We start from the raw sequence: 20,848 nt of genomic DNA, 5'->3' as shown, positions 1-20,848 counted from the left end.
TGCTACATACTCTCACTGCTAAGCAGGCAGCTGTACAAATACTGAGCATCAAAAGTATCATCCCCCATCCAAACCCCAAACGTTTTATGGGCTTTGGCACTTATATCTTGTTTTCCTCGCTTTCATGGATTTCTGAAGATGTTGCAGCACTATGGAGTCCAGTCCTAGAAAAAAAAATAAGTTGAACCGAGCTCACAAAGCCAGGTTAAAGAGCACAATTGCTGTGCTACTTAAAAAGCCCTGTATAGTTATCAATCCCTTATGCCCTTTAGGGGAAAAAAAATACAAAGAGGCTTCACCTCTTTGTATGTGGTATTTAAAATGTAAACCCTCAGACATCTTAATGTCAATTAAAAATAAAGACACGATTGGAATAACCAGTTATTCAAGTGTGTGCACCCTGTTAAAGAGTAAACCTTCTAAGTTTTTCCAGAGTTGGGATCAAATCCTGACAGAGAGATTTGGTTCCTAGGCATTTTTTATGGAGCTCTGCTGTGGTAAAAACTCCTATGGAAAAGGATACTGGAAAACTTAAGTCTGACAAAAAAGAGCACAGATGCCCAGTGAGGCAACTGTATTGGACAGAACAACTAAGGGAAGGACATATACTCCCATATTTTTACTTTATATAAATACATTAACATTTTGTGCAACTTAGGCTAAGGTGAACTTGGTGAAGACCAAGTTCAAGATCACGCAGTAGGACACACAAGACCTGAAAGCTCATTTTGCATGGTTTGCAGCAAAAAGAAGGCACAGCTCTTCAGAGACTGACACCTTTGAGAACAAAACTCTTCTTCACGTTCAGCTTGACATTCAGGCCGTGGAGAACAGATGCAGAGGCAAATTCTTAACATTTCTTCTCCAGTATGACAGGAGTTAGGACTGGAAGCTCCAATTTGGAACCATCTTGACTTAAAATGCATGTCGTACGATGAAAAGCTCATCAAGAATTCAATACTGGATTTCACATCCTCAGAGTTCTGACTGACTGCTGCCTAAATCTCAGCAAACTTCTATGTGCATGTAAGAATTTTTTAGGCTGCTCTGAACAGCTTAATTTCATGCTGCGTCCTTCTCAAGGGGAAGACCAGAAAGAATCCTGCGGAGTGCTCTGAAACTTGGATTTTTACTTTTTTTTTTATGTTAAGCATAACAGGATACTAATTATTTTATTTCGACTGGTTATTTTTAAAGAAAATATTGTTTGAATGAAATTGGCTGCTCCTGCTCAGGAGCCTTAGATGTAGGTGGAGCAGAGAGGGCTGCAGCATATTCAGCTTTTCTTGTAATCTGGATCCAGAAGTCATGAACGGAGAAGAAACACAGAACTCCATGCTGCTAAGTTACAAAGTTAGCTGTCAGTGAATAACTGCACTTTAATGAGTGGATTATTTTCTAATTCAGGCATCTAACTATTCTCAATGCTCATCTGCATGCAGAAAGCAAGCAACTTCCTTCAGAAGTGGGCAGCTGACTCTATATGCAAGTAGCTGTTGTACGTGTGATTATTTTGCAGAGCGTGCACATGCATTTTCATGTGCTTAGCCAACACTGGAGTATTTAATTAAGCACATGAGCTGAGTAAAGGAAGAAGGACTGGATTAACAGAGGTGGAGAACCAAGTTCTCCATCCACAGATCAAGCATTGAGGTGCCCGGCCTGGCTTTCCTGGCCCCTCCTGCTGCCCTGTGATGAGCAAGAAGCAGCTCCGTGCTTGCTCACCGAGACTGCAGCCCAGCCTGCCCCACAAAGGCCCCACTAGCTGGGAGCCTCTGCAAGCTGGAGATCTGCACACAGGAAATAGGAATCAAACTTCCTAACCCATTCACGTGGGCTATAAAGTGGGCAGCAGATAACGAGTCGGCATCAGTGCCAGAACAGAGGTGAGAGAACTTCCCCATACCAGTTTCCTGAACCTTCCTGAATCATGCAGTTGCTGGAACTTAGGTGCCAGTACTAACAATGCTGCCTCTGGAAACACAGACATAGAAGTACAAGTAGAAAAGAAAGATGAAGAGGCTAGTACCATGTCGTAGCTCCACTTGTTCTTCCCACCCCACCCCAAACCCAGCTGGCTTGTAGACCCAATGTAAACAAAGAAGAATCAGTAAGCAAATGACTGTTTAGCCCCAAGACATTTTCAGAACAAAAGAGCATAAGCAATGATTTCATTTCTTCTCATATTAGGCTACTACTGCTTAGAAGTTAGGTTTTTTTTCTGCACTTGAAATCCAGCATTTCATTTTCATATGTACATACACACGTATGTAAATGTACGTGTATGAAAGCACAACAGTTATGCTGCTTTCCACCATACCTGGCTGGTGATAGAATAGGATCACAGTGCGGTCTGGGTTGGAAAAGAGCTTAACCCATTGCAATGCCCTTCCATGGGCAGAGATGTGTCCCACTAGAACAGGTTGCTCAAAGCCCAGTCCAACCTGGCCTTGAACACTTCCAGGGATGGAGCATCCACAGCTTCCTTGGACAGCCTCATTGCCTCGCCACCTCAACCACAAATTACTTCCACCTACCATTTCTTTTTTACTTAAAAATCATTAACCCTTGTGCTGTCGCTACACTGCCTGATAAAGGTATCAATCAACAATCCAGAATAAATGCTTTACGTGTGCAATATGAATCCACTTCTCAATGATCTTGGCCCTCTGCTGTGTCTTGAGTTCTTTGCTCTTCAGGATAGTGCTGACAACGCATTTGGTGACCGCATTGAACTGAGAGATGGTGGCTCTGATGGTAGGTGCCAGGTGCTTGTTTTCTTTCTTATCCCTTCGAGACCAGATGCACCCCAAACAGTGGTGGGGCACGACTTTCTTGAAGAGCTTCTAGAGTGAAACAGAGGTGTCTGAGTCAGCAGGATTCTCCTAGGTCTCTACAGTCCGCAAGAAATGCATGTTAGAAGCCCAATGCCATATTAAAATATAACTGAATAACAGAATAACAGAGACATGGGGAAATTCTTAAAAAATAATGCTGTTTTGAAGTAGAATGACACAGACAAACCAAATCAGAGCACTACAGATAGAGTACCTCTACATCTTTAGACTGACCAGCAACATAGTCAATAAAAAAAATAATGCAAAAAAAAAAATGGCTACATGATATACATGGTGTACATAAGCACTGCCCCCTTCTTTCACTTTTTTAAAACCTTCAGAATGACTGAGGGAAAAAGCCCCGTGAATGAAGTAGGTTTGGATAATGGAGCAGAGCTGTGTTCTGTGGCCCAGAGCTAGACTCGCTCTGGAACACATTATTGATATTGAAATCACTAAAAAAGAAATGACACGAGAAAAATCTCAGAAGCCCAGCAGCATTCCTCCTAGCATCTCAAGTAGTGCCTGTACCCTACGTACCGCGTCCATGTACGTCAGCTGCTCTGCCACAAGGTCTTCTTGGAAAAAAGAGAATTCCTCTGGACCACTGATTTCCATTTCCTCTTCATCGTACAGATTACAGGGAGAAGTGCTGTGGAACCCATCTGTCCAGGACGGAAAAGATGACTTAGTAAATGTATGCAGTAAACAGAGAATCAAAGCAGCTGTTAATTTGTTTTAAAACATCACTGTCTGTTTTATAGTAGAACCTCCAGTGGATCCTGTCTGATGTAATGTCCCTATTGTACTGCACGTTTTAGAGGTAAAATATAAACAGAGGAGTGAGTTAGGCAAATTCAAGGTGGAAGGAAAAGAAGGAGAGAAACAATCTGCCCAGGGTCGCTTAGCTAGGATGAGGCTCAGCCCATCAACTCTATGAGTAATAATAATAATAAAACAAAAGAAAAAACCTAGACAAACAAGAAAACCACCCACCTTCTCCATCCTCCTCCCCAACCCACATCCCTGAAAAAAAGCTCTCATTAACAGAGCACTGTTCTGTTATTCTCCTTTTCACTATTTATACATTTAAGAAGCTGGAAAAAAAAATCAACCAGCAAAGGGACTACAGTGTAACTACATTCTGAAAACATTGCTCTTGTGTCCAGATTTTACCTCCTGTATGTGCAAAGAAAAGGAGGAGCCAGGCAAGTTGGCACCACATGCACTTCTGCAGGACTACGTGGACAATAATGAAAAGAGGCTACTCCAGCACTGCACCCCATTTCCCAGGTGTTCCTGTGCCAACTTTTGGCTATCACAGGTGAAGGAGGAAGTCAAACAGGAAATCCCTACAATAAATCCTCTTCAAAATCCCTTTTCCTGGAAGGTGACACAATAAGTACAAAAGAACACGTGCGGGGGGGGGGGGGGAGAAAATTGGACTTTCCCACTCGTTGAAGTCTACCAGCAAAAGCACTGCATTTGCTACCAGTGAGATTTCATTAACAGAAACAAGCAGTGCGTTTCAGAGTACGTTATGCAATCCTTTGCAAACCTGAAAGCAACAAGATAGACAGTGGTACTCTACAGAGTACTCGGCTGTCGTGGATAGGCAGAACGCCATAGTCAGTGCAACCCACTATGGTTCTGCTGGAGCCAATCACACGGACACGATTTCCACCTGTACATCCCAACCACACCATTCAATGACTCCATCAACTCCTGAGCTCCTTCCAACCCCTGCAGTTCTGTGATTCTGAAGCTGACAGAGCTAAGCGTGCTCAACAGAGACCTCTGACCTGGCTGTATTTTATTTCTGTGGGTGTTCTGTAGCAGTACACTCAGCTGGTACAGGAGTTACACTGACACATGCTTTCTTGGCTTTTTGTGCCCTGTCTGACCCAGCAGATAGAGTGATGGGAAAATAAGCAACAACTCAAACTCTTCTCTGTAGACCTCTCAGGTTAATTGCATTCTCCTCCTCTCCTTTTATTTGAATTCACTGCTTCTATTCTGCCCCAATTTGGAAAACGTTACTATTCAGATTGACTTGTCTATAACTCAGAAAAAGCCTTTTCAATTGTTGCTTCAGGAAATAAACACATAAAGCAGGGCTGCTGGGAACGGCTGCTCGCTTTGAGCAACAGATGAATCTAAATATAGCTCTTCTGAGCTGTCTTTGTTTGACCTGTGGGAACTAAGCTCAGGAAAGAACATCAGTGGGCACATATCAGCAACCCTGCTCACTTACCTGTGCTCAGTCAGGAGATTGCTTGGGCTCTGTGTGCTACTCCTCACATGAGTTAATGCCCAAGTAAATTTGGCACTACACCACATTATGCATCAACACGGTATTTCTGGTGCAGCCAGCAGGCAAGATTTTAGTCTAGGGATGAAATGTTTCTTTTCACTCATTTCCTGTACCCTCTATGCCACTAATTACTCCCACTTGCCTCTCTGCCAAACCTGGAAGTTGGTTTTAGTTCTCATTCACACACTACGGGAGCTCCTATGACATTTCAGTTTATGGCACGGGAAACTTTTGAAGCAGGATTAGGGTATGTGTCAGGCTTGATGCTGCACACAGCATATTTGTATTACCACAGTTCACTATTGTCTCAGTAGACTGTGACCCCCAGTAACGTAAGCTTTTCCTCTGTCCTTGGACACCAAGCAGCCAGCCACACAAATAGGAAAAAACAGCCACAGACACTTCCTTTGACATGGTGGTAACTAGGAAGAAAAGCTTCGTAGCAACAAGGCTGTGACTCAGGCTGTGTTCTGCTGCAGCCCAGCGAGATGAGCTTTTGGGGTTTGTTTTTCACTGATTTGGGGCTGGTTTTAGTCTTTGGTGGGGGTTTTTGTTTGGTTTTTTGGGTTTATTTTTGCTGCGAGCACTGAAGCAGGAGCACCAGCTGAAGAGCAGCTGTTTATTTTATCTCTGACAATGGGGAATCTGCTGTTAACCACTTAGCTGCTGCTGCAATCTTGAGACTTGAGGCTGAACATCAGAAGTGCTGGGACTCCTGGTCCTCCCCACAATGAACAGAACGCTCCCACGCTGCCCTGTGCTATTCACACAGAACCTGATGTATCATTCAGAAATGAAAATAATAATAACAAAAAAAGAACGACGTCAATGGCAGGCCTCACAATATTACCAGTTAGCACGAGTGTTAATAAGAGATGGTCTCCATAAATCCCAGGGTACCATACAGCACGGGAAAACAAAGAAAGAAAGAAGGGAAGGCAGCTTACTATCGTTTTCTATTTCTTGCTTCTGGAACTGCTCCAAAAGGTTCTGTGCCCTCCTCTCTGGGTCAGAGCCAGGCATGCTCCTCTGCAGGTATTCCAGCAACTTCAGCAAGCACGGGTAGCTGGGAGGCTCTCGGAAATCCTCAGAGCACTGATCGAGCCACGCTCGTAAGATCGATGCTATTGCACTGAAAGGAAATAGACAGAGAACGCATTGGTTGTACAGCTTCTGCCAACTGCATGTATCTGCATAAAAATGCACCACCACATTCATGTCTCTCATGGAGGCAGTACCAAAGATGTTTCTGAGTATGGAATTTCACTTGTTCTTTCCTGTGTGTGGAGTCTTACTAAGATATCGCTCAGATCTTGCAGGGACTTCAGTGAAGTTGCTCCTGATTTGCACTAGTACAAGTAGATCCAACTTCAGCCCCAAAATGCATAGCAATGAAGAATCAAAATCCACTTAAGCTATACTGAGACTTTCCCATTGAATTCGGGATACCAAATAATCACACATGAAGCAATTAAGATAATAATTAAAAGAAATAACCATCTCGCAAGCACATAAGATCACCAACCTCAAATAAAACCAAATCATTTTGTATCGCTGGGATTCATTACGGCCCTGCTTCCCTGCACTGTACTTTGTTAAGCTAGAAAGGCAAGACTTGCCAACTACCTTGGAGTTAGCCTTTGTTGAAGCATTAAGCATCTTCACTTAGCTGTACCGTGACCATGTCTGAACGACCACCAGACATGCACACAATCAGAAGCAGATTATAATTTCTTAATTCACTCCTGTACCGGTGGGAAACGCTGCGGCGCAGCACGGCTGCAATGTTTGCTTGGTTACTGCTCCCTGGGACGTTGTGGAAAAATACAAGGCAGGAACAAGGTATTTGTGGCTCCTTCAGGACAGCAGCTTCCCAGTGGAAGTGCTAAATCAAACACTTCCTCTGGTGTCTTTCCTCTCATCAATCACACTGCCCAGCCTGGGAATGCAACTCCAAGAGTCTTGCACACCGTATTACTCAGAGGTGCCTGCTTTCTTAGGAGGGAGAGACTGCCCATTCACCCAGTCTTAAGTTTGGTGCATGCTGTGAAAAGCAGGGTAAGCCTGAACCCCTGTGAGTGCAGATTATTAGTGAGACTGTCCTGTGAGTGCAGATGAAAGACTGACCATGACTTGTGCAGCACGGGCAGCACACGCTATGCTGCCAGCACTCCACATCAGCTGGAAGAGCAGAGATGGCTGAGCCCAGAAGACAGCCTGGGCCTGCTAATCTCTGGATAAACTTTATCAGAAACAGAAACATTATCAGCAGAATTTTACCCTTAGCTCAAAGACAACGAGGCACCAACAAATTATACCATCCAGGAAGGTATACCTCTCTCATGCAAGGAAAGGATGCTTGAGAATTAGAGGAACTTTTTAAGACATGAGACTATGAGAGCTTCCTGTCCACAATGCCATGAATGTGACACACCAGCCAGGACCTGTCTCACGAACTCCCAGGGAGGTACTGAGAACAGGAAACGACAGGAAAGCAAAATGCCCTGTTTCGTAAGGAAATGCACTACTGACACCAAAATTCCTGACAAAAGGAAGTCTCAGATATTTTCTCTGGGACACTAGGACTATTCCTCTATTTTGAGCCTCTTCCAGCCAGCAGCCATAAAGGCTGCAGCAGGAAAGAGGGGTGAGATACGTTTCCTGCTGTCACGGAAGGTGGGGGAAGATGTCTAGGAGAGAAGAAATGCAATATTTTAGGGAAGCAGCTCTTCACCCTGCCTCCAGAAAGCAGCTGAGATGAGCTAAGTGACAGCAGTCCTGGTTGGCAGTGGGTCCTACTTGATTCCACAGATCCTTAGGATTCTGCTTCACAGTTGAGGTGAGAACTTAGCCTCCCATTGAAAACATTTCTCACATCAACAGAAACCTTCCAATCAAGTGGTGCCTATTCCACTAACCCCATTTCACAATGTCCCCATGCAATAACAGTATCCCATAGTCATTTACAACACACGAAGAGAAGGGAGAGCCTTTCAGGAGCAGCCTCTAACTGTAGACATCCAGTCTGAGACACCAACGTGGCAGCTCAGGAAGCATCTGTGCTCCACTCATGGCAACCAGGAGCCTGACTGTGTCTGAGAGTCCTCAAAAGCACGGTACACAAAAGCAGTGGCTCCAGGTTTGTCACATTAACAGCTGGAAAACACGAAGGTGCAAGCCAGGAGGACATCTCTCTCAATTTGTTCAATACAAGCAGGGATGTCACATTTAGACCACTGTACAATGAAGAAGCTGGAAGCCAGCCACGACAGCTTTCCCAGCAGAGCTGCACAAAGATGCTAGCAGGTTTGTTAACCAGCACCACCTGGTTAATTCAGCTGCTTGCTGGCACTCGGGATAAACTGATGGTTAATGAGGGCAAAGATAGCCTCTCCCACTCCAATCCTCACAACCACGTTTAACTTTCAGTCCCCACACAGATGCCATTTTACAAGCTCTATCCACTTTAGTCTTTTGTTTCTTCTATTTCCCTCTCTGATATTGTGACAACTTCCAACTTCTAATTAGTGACAGTATTTGGAAAGCTGTCAGTGATATGCTTGGTTAGGCTTGCTGACAGGAAAGAATCTGCAATTACAATTTTAGAGCTACAAAGTGTATTTTGAACCAAAAATGCACATGCAAACACACTCTGGGCTTCAGGTTTCATTGTAAACACGAAATACAGATCACACAGCTCACGTTGGAAAACCATTTAGGAATGGATTTTCACACCTCTGCCCAGACCCATTTCACTGTGCACGCAGCAAGGCAGCGAGCTCTTACCTGGTGAGGGCTACGGATGCCAAACCTTTCACTGGGAGCTCCAGGACTGCTTCTCTCAGCTGGGATAGGTGCCACGCCATCACACAGGCAAGCCAGCAGCACCAGCCCAGCTCCAATGCTCAAGAAGGATGATCACAGCCACAAGAGCTAGCCATCCCCAGTGATGCTCCCAAGCCCTCATTCCTGCTGCCCCACACTTCTAACTGCCCCCTCTAGCCCATCCCATACCCGAATACACAAACAGTGCTGCCCTATGGCTGCAGGATTTTTACCTCTTTTCCACCATGGGCACGGAAGCACTGTACCTTGTTCCATGCCCTGTGTGCTCTCTCCTGCTCTGTGCCTCCTTTCCTCACAACACAAACTCACTATCATCCCCACCAATCCCGCCGCCACAGAGTGGGTTGAATATATATTTCTTTCTTTCTGAGCATCTACCAGTTCTGCAACGATTTCAAAGCCAGGAGCCTCTCCGCAGGACACTTTCTTGTACTAATACTGCTCACATGCTGAGCTCAGTTTCCAGAGGCTTGGTTGACGGCCACTTTCCTAGGCTGAAGAATAAACAGAGCTGAACACAGACCCAGTCTCCCAGAACAGGGTGAAGAGTTCACAGCCGTTATAGACACTGACTTTTTTCGCCAGCAAAATAATTTCAGTCAAGAGGGGAAATAGGAAAGAGAAAAAAGGTACGCTCTAGCCTACTGACCTCCCATCACTTCACTCTCTAATTGGTGCGTCAGGGAGGAAAGCTTTCTGAGAACAGGCTGGAGGACTGCCTGCAGCTTGCAGGCATTTGCTATCCTTGAGAAGAAACTCCCCACCCTCGATGGACCCAGAGACAGATAGCAATGGGAGCCTTCCAAGATCTCAGACAGGAAAGAAACATCACAGACTGCATTTTTCATGGGCTGATTACGAGCTATAAATTTTAGCTTTCCTATATTCGCAGCTTGTAAGAAAAACTTTCTAACGTGTAACCCCCGTCCTTCCAACCACAGATTCTGGGCTCTGTTCAACAACACTTTCAGGTTTTGCACCCTTGAGAAATCCTTTCAGTTTCCTCACCGGTTAAAGCATTTCAGACTTCAAAACTTATCTACTGCAAGAGGCACGCGTGGTTTAGTTGCCTTACAAATGGAAACACACAACTACTCGTACACTCGCTAGCTGCCATGAAACGGGATGAGGCTGTGGGAACTCTTCAGTCTAACACTGCTGTCCTGAGCTAGCAGAGCGTAGAGGAGGTGGAGAAACACAGACATGAGTGATTCAACAGGTTACACCAATTCTGCAGAGCCCCTCAGCTGGGAAGACGGCTGTGCCAACGCTTCTGAAAAAGCCTGCACAGGAATTAAAAGGAACATTTCTTGCCAAGAAGGCAAAACCAGTGTTTTCTTTTCCACCACAGTTCTGCCTCAAGAATGAGTTCAAGGGAACCTCAATGACTAAGGACAATGAGGAGAAGCTCAGTTGTGTTAAGAGATCGAGAGACTGGCTTATGAAACCAGTCAGACAGGCACACAGACAAACTTGCTGCCATCTGTCAGATGCACACCAAGGGCCATCCATGGAGCCATCTTTCCCTCTCCTCCACTCTCCGTGCTATGGTTTTCCAGGCTCTCTCACACAACAAGCCAGCCTCTATTTCCTCAGTTTTGCTTGTTAAGTAATAACACTGGGAGGTAAATCCCTGCTTTGAATAACGGGTAACTGATGTAACGCGCTTCTCACACCCGCCCATTTATAAATAACTTGCTGGTGACTTGTTTTTTGCTTGGTTCTCGCTGTGTTTGTAACTCTTCCCTTTTTCTATTCTGTGTCTGACACTGCTTCTCTTGTAGCCACATTGGTTTCTGCTGTTGTTTTAGCTTAATTGGCTTTACTGGAATGAATGCTGATTGTTGCTCTCCCGAATGAATCTTAACTGCTTCCCACCATAGATTTCCCAGGCATCAGAACCTTCCAGCCAATTTTCTTCCATCTGTCACACATTCCTTTGGTGTCTGTTCTCCTGATGCAGTGTTTCAGGCCCATTTTAATGTCTCCAGTACCGTAAGTGCACACTTTCCTTTCCAACAGGGCTGTTAACTTCAGTAGGAAACAAAAGACAAGTTTTCTGCCAGGACAACATAAACACACAAGGAGCCCTGGGACAACGGCTGTTCATCGCTCTGACAAACTCCTCATGCTGCACTATTACAGTGAAGGTTAAAGCACTGGCTATTTAAATACAGAAATGGAGAGGTAAACATGTGAGATGTGACATGAGGTAGATCCTTAAGTTTCTTTATTTTGTTTTGCCCGGTTGCCGTGGAATGAAGCAAGGCAATTTCAATTTAGCTTTGAGTTGCTGTGACTGCAGTTTCCAATCGTATGCCATACTCGAATACATTTCACATGTTGATAAGCAAGCAGATGCAACAAGGGGGTGGCATCAAGACAGAAGACAGACACGGGACGACAGACCAACAGGACCCAAGCATTTTGACTCTTTTCTGTGGTCTGTCCTTCACAACCAATCCACTCCAAACAGCCAGCTGAAGGCAGCAGCAGAAGGAAACCGTAATGTGATGCTCCAAGAAGAAGCTTGAAAGGACTTTTATTGATTTAAAAGCCTCAGGACTGAGCCATGTCAGTGCCTGGGACTGCAGAAGAAGAGAAGCTGAGGGCTTAAGCTCTTTCATTGTCCCAGCTTCCCGGTCAGCTGATCCAACTCATGCAAGAATCCTCCCCTTTACATTGTACAATGGAGCAAAAGGAAAAAATACAGGTAACTGAAATCCCCATTTGAAACCTCACACTGCAACCAGGAGATCAGTTTTCTGGTTCTAACTTTCGTGTCCTTCATAAACATAACTTCATCAGAGATTGACAAAGCCTCTTATATTTTCTTGTTTCATCAGAAGGAGAGGTGTAGATGACTGGATCACAACACAGATCCTTCTTTTTGTGGCACAGCATCTCCTTTCATCTCCTTTGCCCCGGCTGCAAAGACTCTTACTAGCTACAGCTGTTATTTCTGCATGTAGTTGGGACAGCACGCTTTTTCTACTTTTCCCTGTTACATTTACTGATGCTTAAAGGGTATCTTTAAAGAATGTGTGCCAATGTTAGGCGTCTGGGAAAGAAACAAACACAGTCCAAATCCACAGACCTGTATGGCAACGTTGCTTTCCTCTTCTGAAAAACCCTTCTGACAAGTGGCCTCATACTCATCCTATATCTTTGGGAGAGGTCAAGTAAAAAGAATCAGTTAACATGAACCTAGTCTTCCCTCAGTGCAAACAGCGCAGGCAAGCCTGAACGGCCGGGCTGGACATTTCTGTGTGTGTGCTGAACAGGAATGAATTATTTCTGGGAACTTCACTGACAAAAATCTTTTAAACTCATGGCAACAAGCTCAGCACCCTATATCCATGGAGCTTGACATGCTGCATCAGCCTTGCAGGCCTACTACCAACTACTTCCAAAGGCACCTTTCTCTGTCCTCCCCCAGCTCCAGCAAAGTTTTAAGGTTGATCTTAGGGGAAGGAGGTGTACTGAACCCACAGCAATACATCACCTCTTAAAATTCATAGTTGTCTACCAGCACTGGATTGACCAGAAATTGAACTTAAAACCAACTTTCAGTATTGGGATGGAAATAAGGCGCTGTTTTTTTCACAGGTCATTTCGCATAGAATCTTTTAAGCTGGAATGGTCATCTAGTCCAACTTCCCCGCAATAAACAATGACGTCTACAGCTCTATCAGGTTGTTCAGAGCCTGGCCTTGATAAGGGCCATCCACTACATCTCTGGGCAACGTGTGCCAGTGCCTCACCCTTATGGTAAAATCCTTTTCCTTATGTCCAATTTAAATCTGCCCTCTTTTAGTTTGAAACCATTTCCCCTCATCCTATCACAACAGACCTAAAGAGTCAGTCCCCTTCTTTCTTACAGCCTCCCTGTAGATACTGAAAGGCCACTCTCAGGTCTCCCCAGGGCCTTCTCTCTGTGCTGAGCAGCCCCAGCTCTCAGCCTTGTCTTGCAGGGAAGGCGTTCCATCCTTTGGATCACTTCTTGGCCCTCCTCTGGGCACACTCCAACAGGCAACAACTCCAACATTTAACTGTCAGTTAAAAGTTAACTAAGCAGCAATCCGAGTCTGGGAATAGAGATCACGGCTATCAGCTCCTATCACCAAAAGCATTGTTTCTAGCTATCTCATCTGCAACACACACCAGTTCAGCAACCTGAAGTCCTCAAGCAGCATTAGTTGCTTGCTCAGATGATTACCTTCCCACAATAGGTCAAGGAGCCTGAAGTATCTAACACATGCCTATCTGATTAAAATTTCCCATTCATCATACTGACCATTTTCATTTATATTTAGCACGTGTATGGTTTTATTCTGAACTGTCGCATGTCTTGGTGCATTGGATCTACTGTTTTCTTTTTGAAAGGCACCAGAAGACCTGAGCTAAAAAACACACAGAGCACAGTGAGCTCCAGAGACAAGGAGGCAACATCTTGACACAAGAGGATGCAGAACTGAGCAACATCGCGGGCAGTTTTGTTTACACGATGCAACGAAGAAGAGCAAAACCAGAATTGCTTATAACAGGAGACAGAGGGTCAGATGAGTTACTCCTTACAGCTCCCTTATCAGACAATTAAGAGAGGCATGGCATCGTGTTTCTGGAAACGTGGGCCAAAGTCCATCTAACTCAGACGTTTGGCCAGAGCATCTGACCTTTCCCAAACTTCATTCTTCTGTTTCTAGCTCTCACGTTGCTATCATAAACATTCTGTCTGTCTGAAAGCAGTGAGAACCGTGGAAATCAAGTACATGAAGAGGCATAAGGCAGTGTTCATGAGGTCACAAAACATTTGATTGTTCAGAGTTTCATCATCATTCAAAGGCCCAAGCTCTGTTGTCTTTCGTTAAGTTACAACATTACAGCACTTTGTTTTAACTTTCTATTACTGAATGGAGATCTAAAGAAAATGGCAACACTAAAATAAAATCGGGCATTTCATGTTAAACATAACTGTCAAATCGATGTTGAATAAAAAAGAAAGCGTTGACCATGCCTGTGTCTCAAAAACGCTAGGAATGATGCCTAGGTGAACAGGAGAAAATCCCCTTGGCAGAAAGGCATTTTGTGAGCATAGCTGAAGTGATCTTGGGTCAGTAACAACTATATGTCACTGCAGTGAGTGTGAGAAGTAGCTGCTGGCTCAGACCCAGCATTCAGGAACAGCAGGCCAGGTTTATCACTCCCACAGGGCTCTGAAATGATGCTGTGCCACAAGTGCACTCAAACCCTCATATAGGACAGGCAGGTTCTTACTTACTTACATTAAAACCAGGTGGAACACTAAAATAGCACAGGAAATTTATGTATACCGGGCCTTCTCCTTCTCAAAACACATGGCAGCTCTATCCCACAGGTACAATAAGAACAGGGAGTTTCACCACAAGGTACTAACTAGGTGGGCCTACAGTACACAAAATATGACAATATTCCTCCCATACAAACCTCAGATTCTGGAGAATCCCCCTGCTTATTAAAAGCTCCATGAGATATTTCAGGAGCAATGAATTCCCCTCCTCAAGTTGTTTTTCACTTCTGCAGCATTTCTTGCATCAAACAAGTGGAAATGCTTTACATTTCTAATGCACCAGACAGAACTACAAAACATCAGAACTGTCACACCAGGAGTCTGATGAACACAGAAGAGACTTGTGCACAGACTCCAGGACTTCCCAAGAGATGTTTCAACTCTGAAAAATACAGTCAATGGCAAGAAATAACATTGCTCCAGCACATACAACCCTGAGAGCACACCTATATCATGTTTCTGTTCTACCAGACAAGAGGGTAAATGCAATTATATTGGAATTATCCCCAGACAAGAGAAAACCTGAACTACCAGAATGGCGTGTTTCACAACAGGACTACAAAGGCAGTCTCTTTTCCAGATAGCATTAATCATAGCTAAGAGACAAGTAGCCACAGCAGCTGAAAGGCAATGGAAATTTTTAAGGCAGGGAAGCGAATTCAAGTTCATGCAGGATCTGTTAAAACATGTGCACATGACATATAAATTACTTTCTTGGTAACTTCATTGTTGAACCCTCCATAAATAAGCTGTTGGGTAACAGGCATCAAGTTCAGATGTAAAAGATGAGGACCAAAGGATCAACATCAGCTGTGCTGGTGAAGGGAAACTGAGTCAGATCAACTCATAAAAAGTTGTGCTGCTGTAAGGATGGTGAGACAGACCCCATCCATTTGTCATTCACCAACAGTGCAGAGATGCTGTGTGACAATTGCCAAGAGGGAAGACAATAATGGATGCAGCAGGAAGCAGCCAGGCAGGGAGTCTATGATAAACTACGTGTGTCAGTAGAACAACAATCCTGCTTTAAAACTAAACAAAGAGTTCTTGATCTATTTAAGAAGGGTGCTGCTGGCTGCCTGTTTTCTTTCCTTTACCTTCATCGTCACTCTGTTTTCTTGATGCCTGTGACCAAGTTTTAACTATCACCTGCTCTTTGAAGGTTTCTTCTGGCAACAAGAGAGATTTGAGCTCTCCAACCAAGTCTCATGGGGCAAGAGGAGCCCAAACCACTGGAACTTGTAGCTTTCTGTTCTCTCTAAACGTTAAAACAATTAACAAGCAGTAACATTTTGTTTTTGCCTAAAGCCTTTTTTTACAGTCCTGTATCATTTATAGATGTTAATTAAGCTCTACATTTCTTCCACCTTCAAGCAAGCATAATTATTTGTGTTTTCAGAGAAACACTCCCAGACAAGGGGCTTCCACCAATTTATCTATGGTGGTTAAACAAGACAGTTACCACATGGATGACAGAAGGCAAAGCAACCCCACTGTCCAACAATTTCAGCCAGACAATGAGGGACAGGAAGGCGTTCATGGAAAATATCTGCACTAGGGACATCTGAACCGCTTTAAAGCAAACTCCAAACCCTATGTCTCAACACAAGTCATCAGAAACACAGGGAGAGAAGCAGTGTGAAGGGCAGGCCCAATATTTTAAGGTAGGGTCAACAACCTGCATGAAATTACTGCGGTGCGTTTCTCGGTCTAGAAAAATTCAACATTTTCTTCTATCTCACAACAAACTGAAGCTGCAAAATCCCTTCTTCAGCTCCCCCTTGCCAAGTCAGTGCACAGAAGAAAGAGTTCAATTTGTTTTTATTTTTAACTGATCAATGAAATAGAAACATAGAGCAATGCTGACAATAACCAAGATCCTCCACATACTGCAATCAGACATAACCACCCAGCTACTTTTTGTTGCCACAGCGCATGCAAACCACACACCATACAGATGTCAAAGTACAAATTCTGATGGCCTGAGGAGCATTTTACATCCCACGTCTAAAGATAAAATGCAGTTTCATAAGATGCTGGGAGGAGAACCACTTTTTTTCCCATTTAAACTCTATTTCAAATCAGTTTAGCTATTTTTCTTGCAACACGGGATGACATCAGAATTTCACTCAAAAAGCAACACTGTAAATCACAGGGGCACTAGAGAAGAGGTGTGCATGCACATGGTGCCTGAAACAACCTCTGCCACAGTCTGCAGACACTGCTGTAATGCACAATAAAATCAGTCATAAGCAATAACCGTTTACTGCCATAGATAAGGCAGGGGAAACAAACATTCCTTGTTTGTTTCATCAATAAAACGTTGGCCTAGATGTGTTCATCTCTTGGTCAATTCCAAGACAGTCTTGCTGACTGAGAGATCTCTGGGTTACGTGGATATGTTGTGAGATGGTTGATATTTGGCTTTTACACAAGCTTGTTTAAGCAAGCAAACAGCACTGCAAATTTTCAAAGGAAACAACAGCTACGCTGCCCACACCCTCCTGCAGTATGAATCCTGGTTGCTGCCCAGTACAAAACCACACTTACTTCCTGAGTACTGTCTTGGATTCAGAGGAATTCTGGCTCCCGACTTCTTCACAGCTTGAGGTCTCCAGGTTTCCATACCTGAAAAAGAAGATGGCTGTTTAGAGGAACATCTACTAAATGAAAACACAACCCCAAAAGAAGCAGTTCTTACACCATTACCATCACTTCTTCCAAGTGTGATTCCCACACACGTTTTTCTAGGTGGCAACTGCCCATTCGTGTCAAAACTCCTTGTCACGAGCAGGAACAGCGTGCAGCACTGTGAAAATGCCACCAGGGAAGAGGAAACCAGAGGCACAACTCCACCAGCACAAAGCAAAATCTCATACCCACATATGTCAGGCACGTGCCTTGCAGGCAGGATAATGCACTCCATATTCAATGGAAGTGCCTATTGCTTCAGATACACAGCTCTATGAAGAACCCCATGGCTCCTTACAGCCTGCTTTAATGAAGGCAGACAATTACTCCCAGTCCAGACTACGGCAAGATGATTTTAGACATTCTGCAGTTGACTAATTATGTTAGTCAAGCACCTGCAATTAATCTGAGTAGCTAAGAGGACAAGTGCATCTTTAACTGTTTATAACGTTCTAGTAACATCAGATAAAGAAAACAGTGTGGGCTGTCAGTTTGTATAGGGAAGGGTCATGGCAGAACTGCAACAAATTCACCCCTAATGTTCAAAGGTTAGAAATACGAGGTGGTAGCTTTATGATCTCCTAAAACTGTCAGTCTAAGGTTTCGTATGCAAGAACTGCAGCTTTGTACAGAAAGTCAATCAGTGTCATTGAATTCAAGCTCCTTCTCACCAGCAGGTTGTAAATAATGGGGTTTTGCACCACTGTCCACCAACCTCACGTTGATATTCTGCCCTATCGTGGCTCTCAGTCTCAAAACTTCACTATACATTAAAATAATAACTTAAGTTTCAACAACATGATGACATGGGCTTAATTCTGGACTGCTCAAGATGGATGCGAAGCTCATTCCGGTGCACTGCAAAGTAAACCCAAATTAATGAAGGCAAACAAGTCACCCCTCAGATAGCAGCAGTGTGGCTGCAGCCATAGGGAGGTCAGTTTGGGTTTCCTTAACCTTGAGAGTACCACAGCAAGACCACTTGTGTTATCTGCAACAATGGCTCGTTTGAAACTAGCTCCTGCACCTCCAGCTGCAGGTAGACATAACAAAAATGATTTGTTCAAGTTGTTTCCACTTGTCCGTGGCAAAACTGAGAGTAAAATATGACAGTCTGACCCCAGTATCTTACTCTGACCAACACGCTGTCCCTCGTTCAACACAAGAACAGTGGTGAAGACTTCAGAAATCTCGTAACGTGTGCATAAACACTTAGAAATTTATATTTTGAAGGGCTCAAATTCCTCTCAGTTATACCCAAACAATCCTGCTGGTCCTAAAGGACTGCAGATGTCTGAGAGTACACTGTAAGGACTCGTAAAAATTGAAAAGGTTCTCGACCTGGAGGTTCAAACAGGGTAACCCCTTTCTCCATTGTGATTTCACAGAGCTACTGCTAAAGAAACATCCTTAGCTGAAGTGACAATGGGGTAAGAACCTACGTCTGATCATGCTGCATGACACCTTAGTCTCACCAGGGTCAAGGTCCTGCAAGGGTGAAAGAAATCAGAGTGCCTTCCAAACCAATCATGTTTGGATTGCCACAACACCTCCATGAAGCCCATCACTTTGCTAAGCTGAAGTTAAATCCAATCAAAAGAGGTTGAACCCTACTGGCTTCAATATTTGCACTTCCAAGTTTTGGAATGCTGGGTGACATTATCACAACAAAAAGCTACAGGAGGGGGCTGCTGAGGGGGTGCAGACATTGACAGAACTGCGTTGACACCTCCTCAACATTGGTCACCCAGGAATGGAGACATGCTGCTCATGCCACGTGTACCTTACGCTCTTGGCCTGATGATAAACGGAGAGGATTTCACTCCCATCACCATCTGCTAGGCAAGATGACTACAATACATCTTAGTCAGTACAAAAGGCAGTTTTTTCCCTACAGAGCAAAGAAAGCTGCAGCTCTTGAATAACAATCGCACTTTTACATTCATTTTTCAAAACTTCCCATTAGTTCTCCAAGCAGAATGTATAGAGATGACTCACAGTATCCCTGTCCCAGCAACGTGTGAAATATAAAATACATATTTGGAGAACATGAGGCACTTGCACGTAAATCCCACTAGGGGTACCCATGCTGATTTTTATAATATAAGCCTATAACCCAGTAACAGAAAGCAGGCGATTTTCAGAACAGAACCTGGCACGTATATAACATTTTGTCATATTGCCAAATGTAAGTCTCTGCCTATCTCCCAACAAAGAAGAGCTCTGCATGAACAACAGGCCATTAAATACGGGTTTGGAGGAGTTAATGATACATCTGATGTAAAGAACAGCGTTTCTGCAGTCTTCACTGCTCTGTTCTCACCAGCTCCTGGACAAAGAGCCATTCACTACCCAGCCTTGTAGGAATGCTTTGCATACAAAAAGAGACATGAGAAACAAAAGGATCCTGTAGCCCACGCAACTTTTCAGCCTTGCTTTGGTGTTTGGAAAGTTATAGACTTAGCTCAAAAGAACTGACTAAGCAAATGAGACCGGAATGTAACCCGTAGCACTGAACGTTTACATACTGAAAAACAGAGTAGAAAATGCAGCCCTGCATCTCTGTTAAGAAGGGAAGGGAAGAAGAGGAAGGAAAATCCTCTTTGAATGGTTAGGAAATCATAAGGAAAGGTGGTTCTCTGCACCAAAGCCCTAAATAATGCTTGGAAGCATCAAAGCAAACAGTAAAAAACTGGAAGCACAGATATCCAGCAAGAATTGTGAAGTGTTGGGAGTTATACTCACAGAATGATGGAAACAAAGTCAATTTTTTAGTTGGGTGATATACAGGGAAACAACAGAGAGAGAACGCTACAGCAGTAACAGTGAACTTGATGGTATATAAAGCTGCTGTCCTAAAATGCAAGGCTCTGCAAATGCAAAGGATCCAGGGATGGCCTCAGGATTCTCTCCAGCTTGTGCAAAGCCTTTGGTTTATACTTGTCTCTATATTGTTCTATCCAGCCAGGTCCTTCTTGAGCTCACCCCCTCTATCCCTCCTTTCTCCCTCCATTTGCCCCCTTATCAAGCCATCCTCCAGAAAAAGAAATGAACTGGAAATGTAAAATGAACGTGTTATTTGCCATCACCATACTGCTGGGCTTACCCAGCTCGAGCTCTCCCATTAAACAGCAGTACTGCATACTTCTTCGGATACGGACTGCTTGCTACTTTATATGCTACTGTGCAAGCACAGCGTGGCTCCGCTGCAAGGAACACAATTACCATGACAAAATAAAATACAGAAGAGAGGAACTTGGCTTATGCCTGCTCTCCTCTGGACAGCTAAAGATCTTTGGTTTCCATCACGCTTGGGAGAGCTTAATGCCAGAGCACACGTAGCAGCAGGGGATGCTGAAGGCTCACATGAGGGCAGTGCTGTGCCTGGGGGCAGGAGGAGCTCCTCTGCTCCTGGCTCTGGCCCTTTCCTTCTTTCCACTATCTTCCATCCAGCATTTCCACATCCAAATGCTGAGTCTTTTTTTTTTCTCTGTTTTAATTATTTTTAAACCTCCCTACCCACTTGTACCAAACGAAGAGGCAATATTGGGATGCACAGTGTTAAAGACTTGGCAGGTTTTCCAAGCTGCCTAGTGCATTGAGATGCCAAACTTCCACGCATACTAAAGGGATGTGGATGCCCAATTACTCTTAACTAGCTGTGCAAGTACAAGGCATCCCTCTCACTTCTCAGCCTACACTCAATATTTTGTTCAGTTTGACTTCTACTCTATGTTGAATCTTTACTGACCAAATACAGCCAAAATAATGAATAGGTCTCCAGTTTCAGGTTTAATAAGAAGCAAAAAATTAATTTGAAGTCATGGCGCA

At 44.1% G+C, this 20,848-nt stretch overlaps 1 protein-coding gene across 3 annotated transcripts in view; it reads right to left on the bottom strand.

Moving 5' to 3' along the window:
- Positions 1-20,848, bottom strand: part of RGL1 (ral guanine nucleotide dissociation stimulator like 1) — a 60,436-nt gene that overhangs the window by 11,563 nt on the left and 28,025 nt on the right. For all 3 annotated transcript variants that reach the window (XM_065745158.1, XM_065745167.1, XM_065745174.1), the window contains exons 4-7: positions 16,877-16,954; positions 6,099-6,283; positions 3,378-3,502; positions 2,631-2,846 (exon numbers count right to left, since the gene is read on the bottom strand). In XM_065745158.1, the coding sequence (XP_065601230.1) occupies positions 2,631-2,846; positions 3,378-3,502; positions 6,099-6,283; positions 16,877-16,954 (604 nt within the window). The remainder of the gene's footprint in view (positions 1-2,630; positions 2,847-3,377; positions 3,503-6,098; positions 6,284-16,876; positions 16,955-20,848) is intronic.

This window comes from Cyrtonyx montezumae, unplaced genomic scaffold, assembly GCF_038088225.1.
Source record: "Cyrtonyx montezumae isolate F1298 unplaced genomic scaffold, pur_monq_1.0 scaffold_1, whole genome shotgun sequence".
NCBI classification, from domain to species: Eukaryota; Metazoa; Chordata; class Aves; order Galliformes; family Odontophoridae; genus Cyrtonyx; species Cyrtonyx montezumae.
The sequence above is the reverse complement of the archived record's forward strand: the minus strand, read 5'-3'. Positions and strand labels throughout refer to the sequence as shown.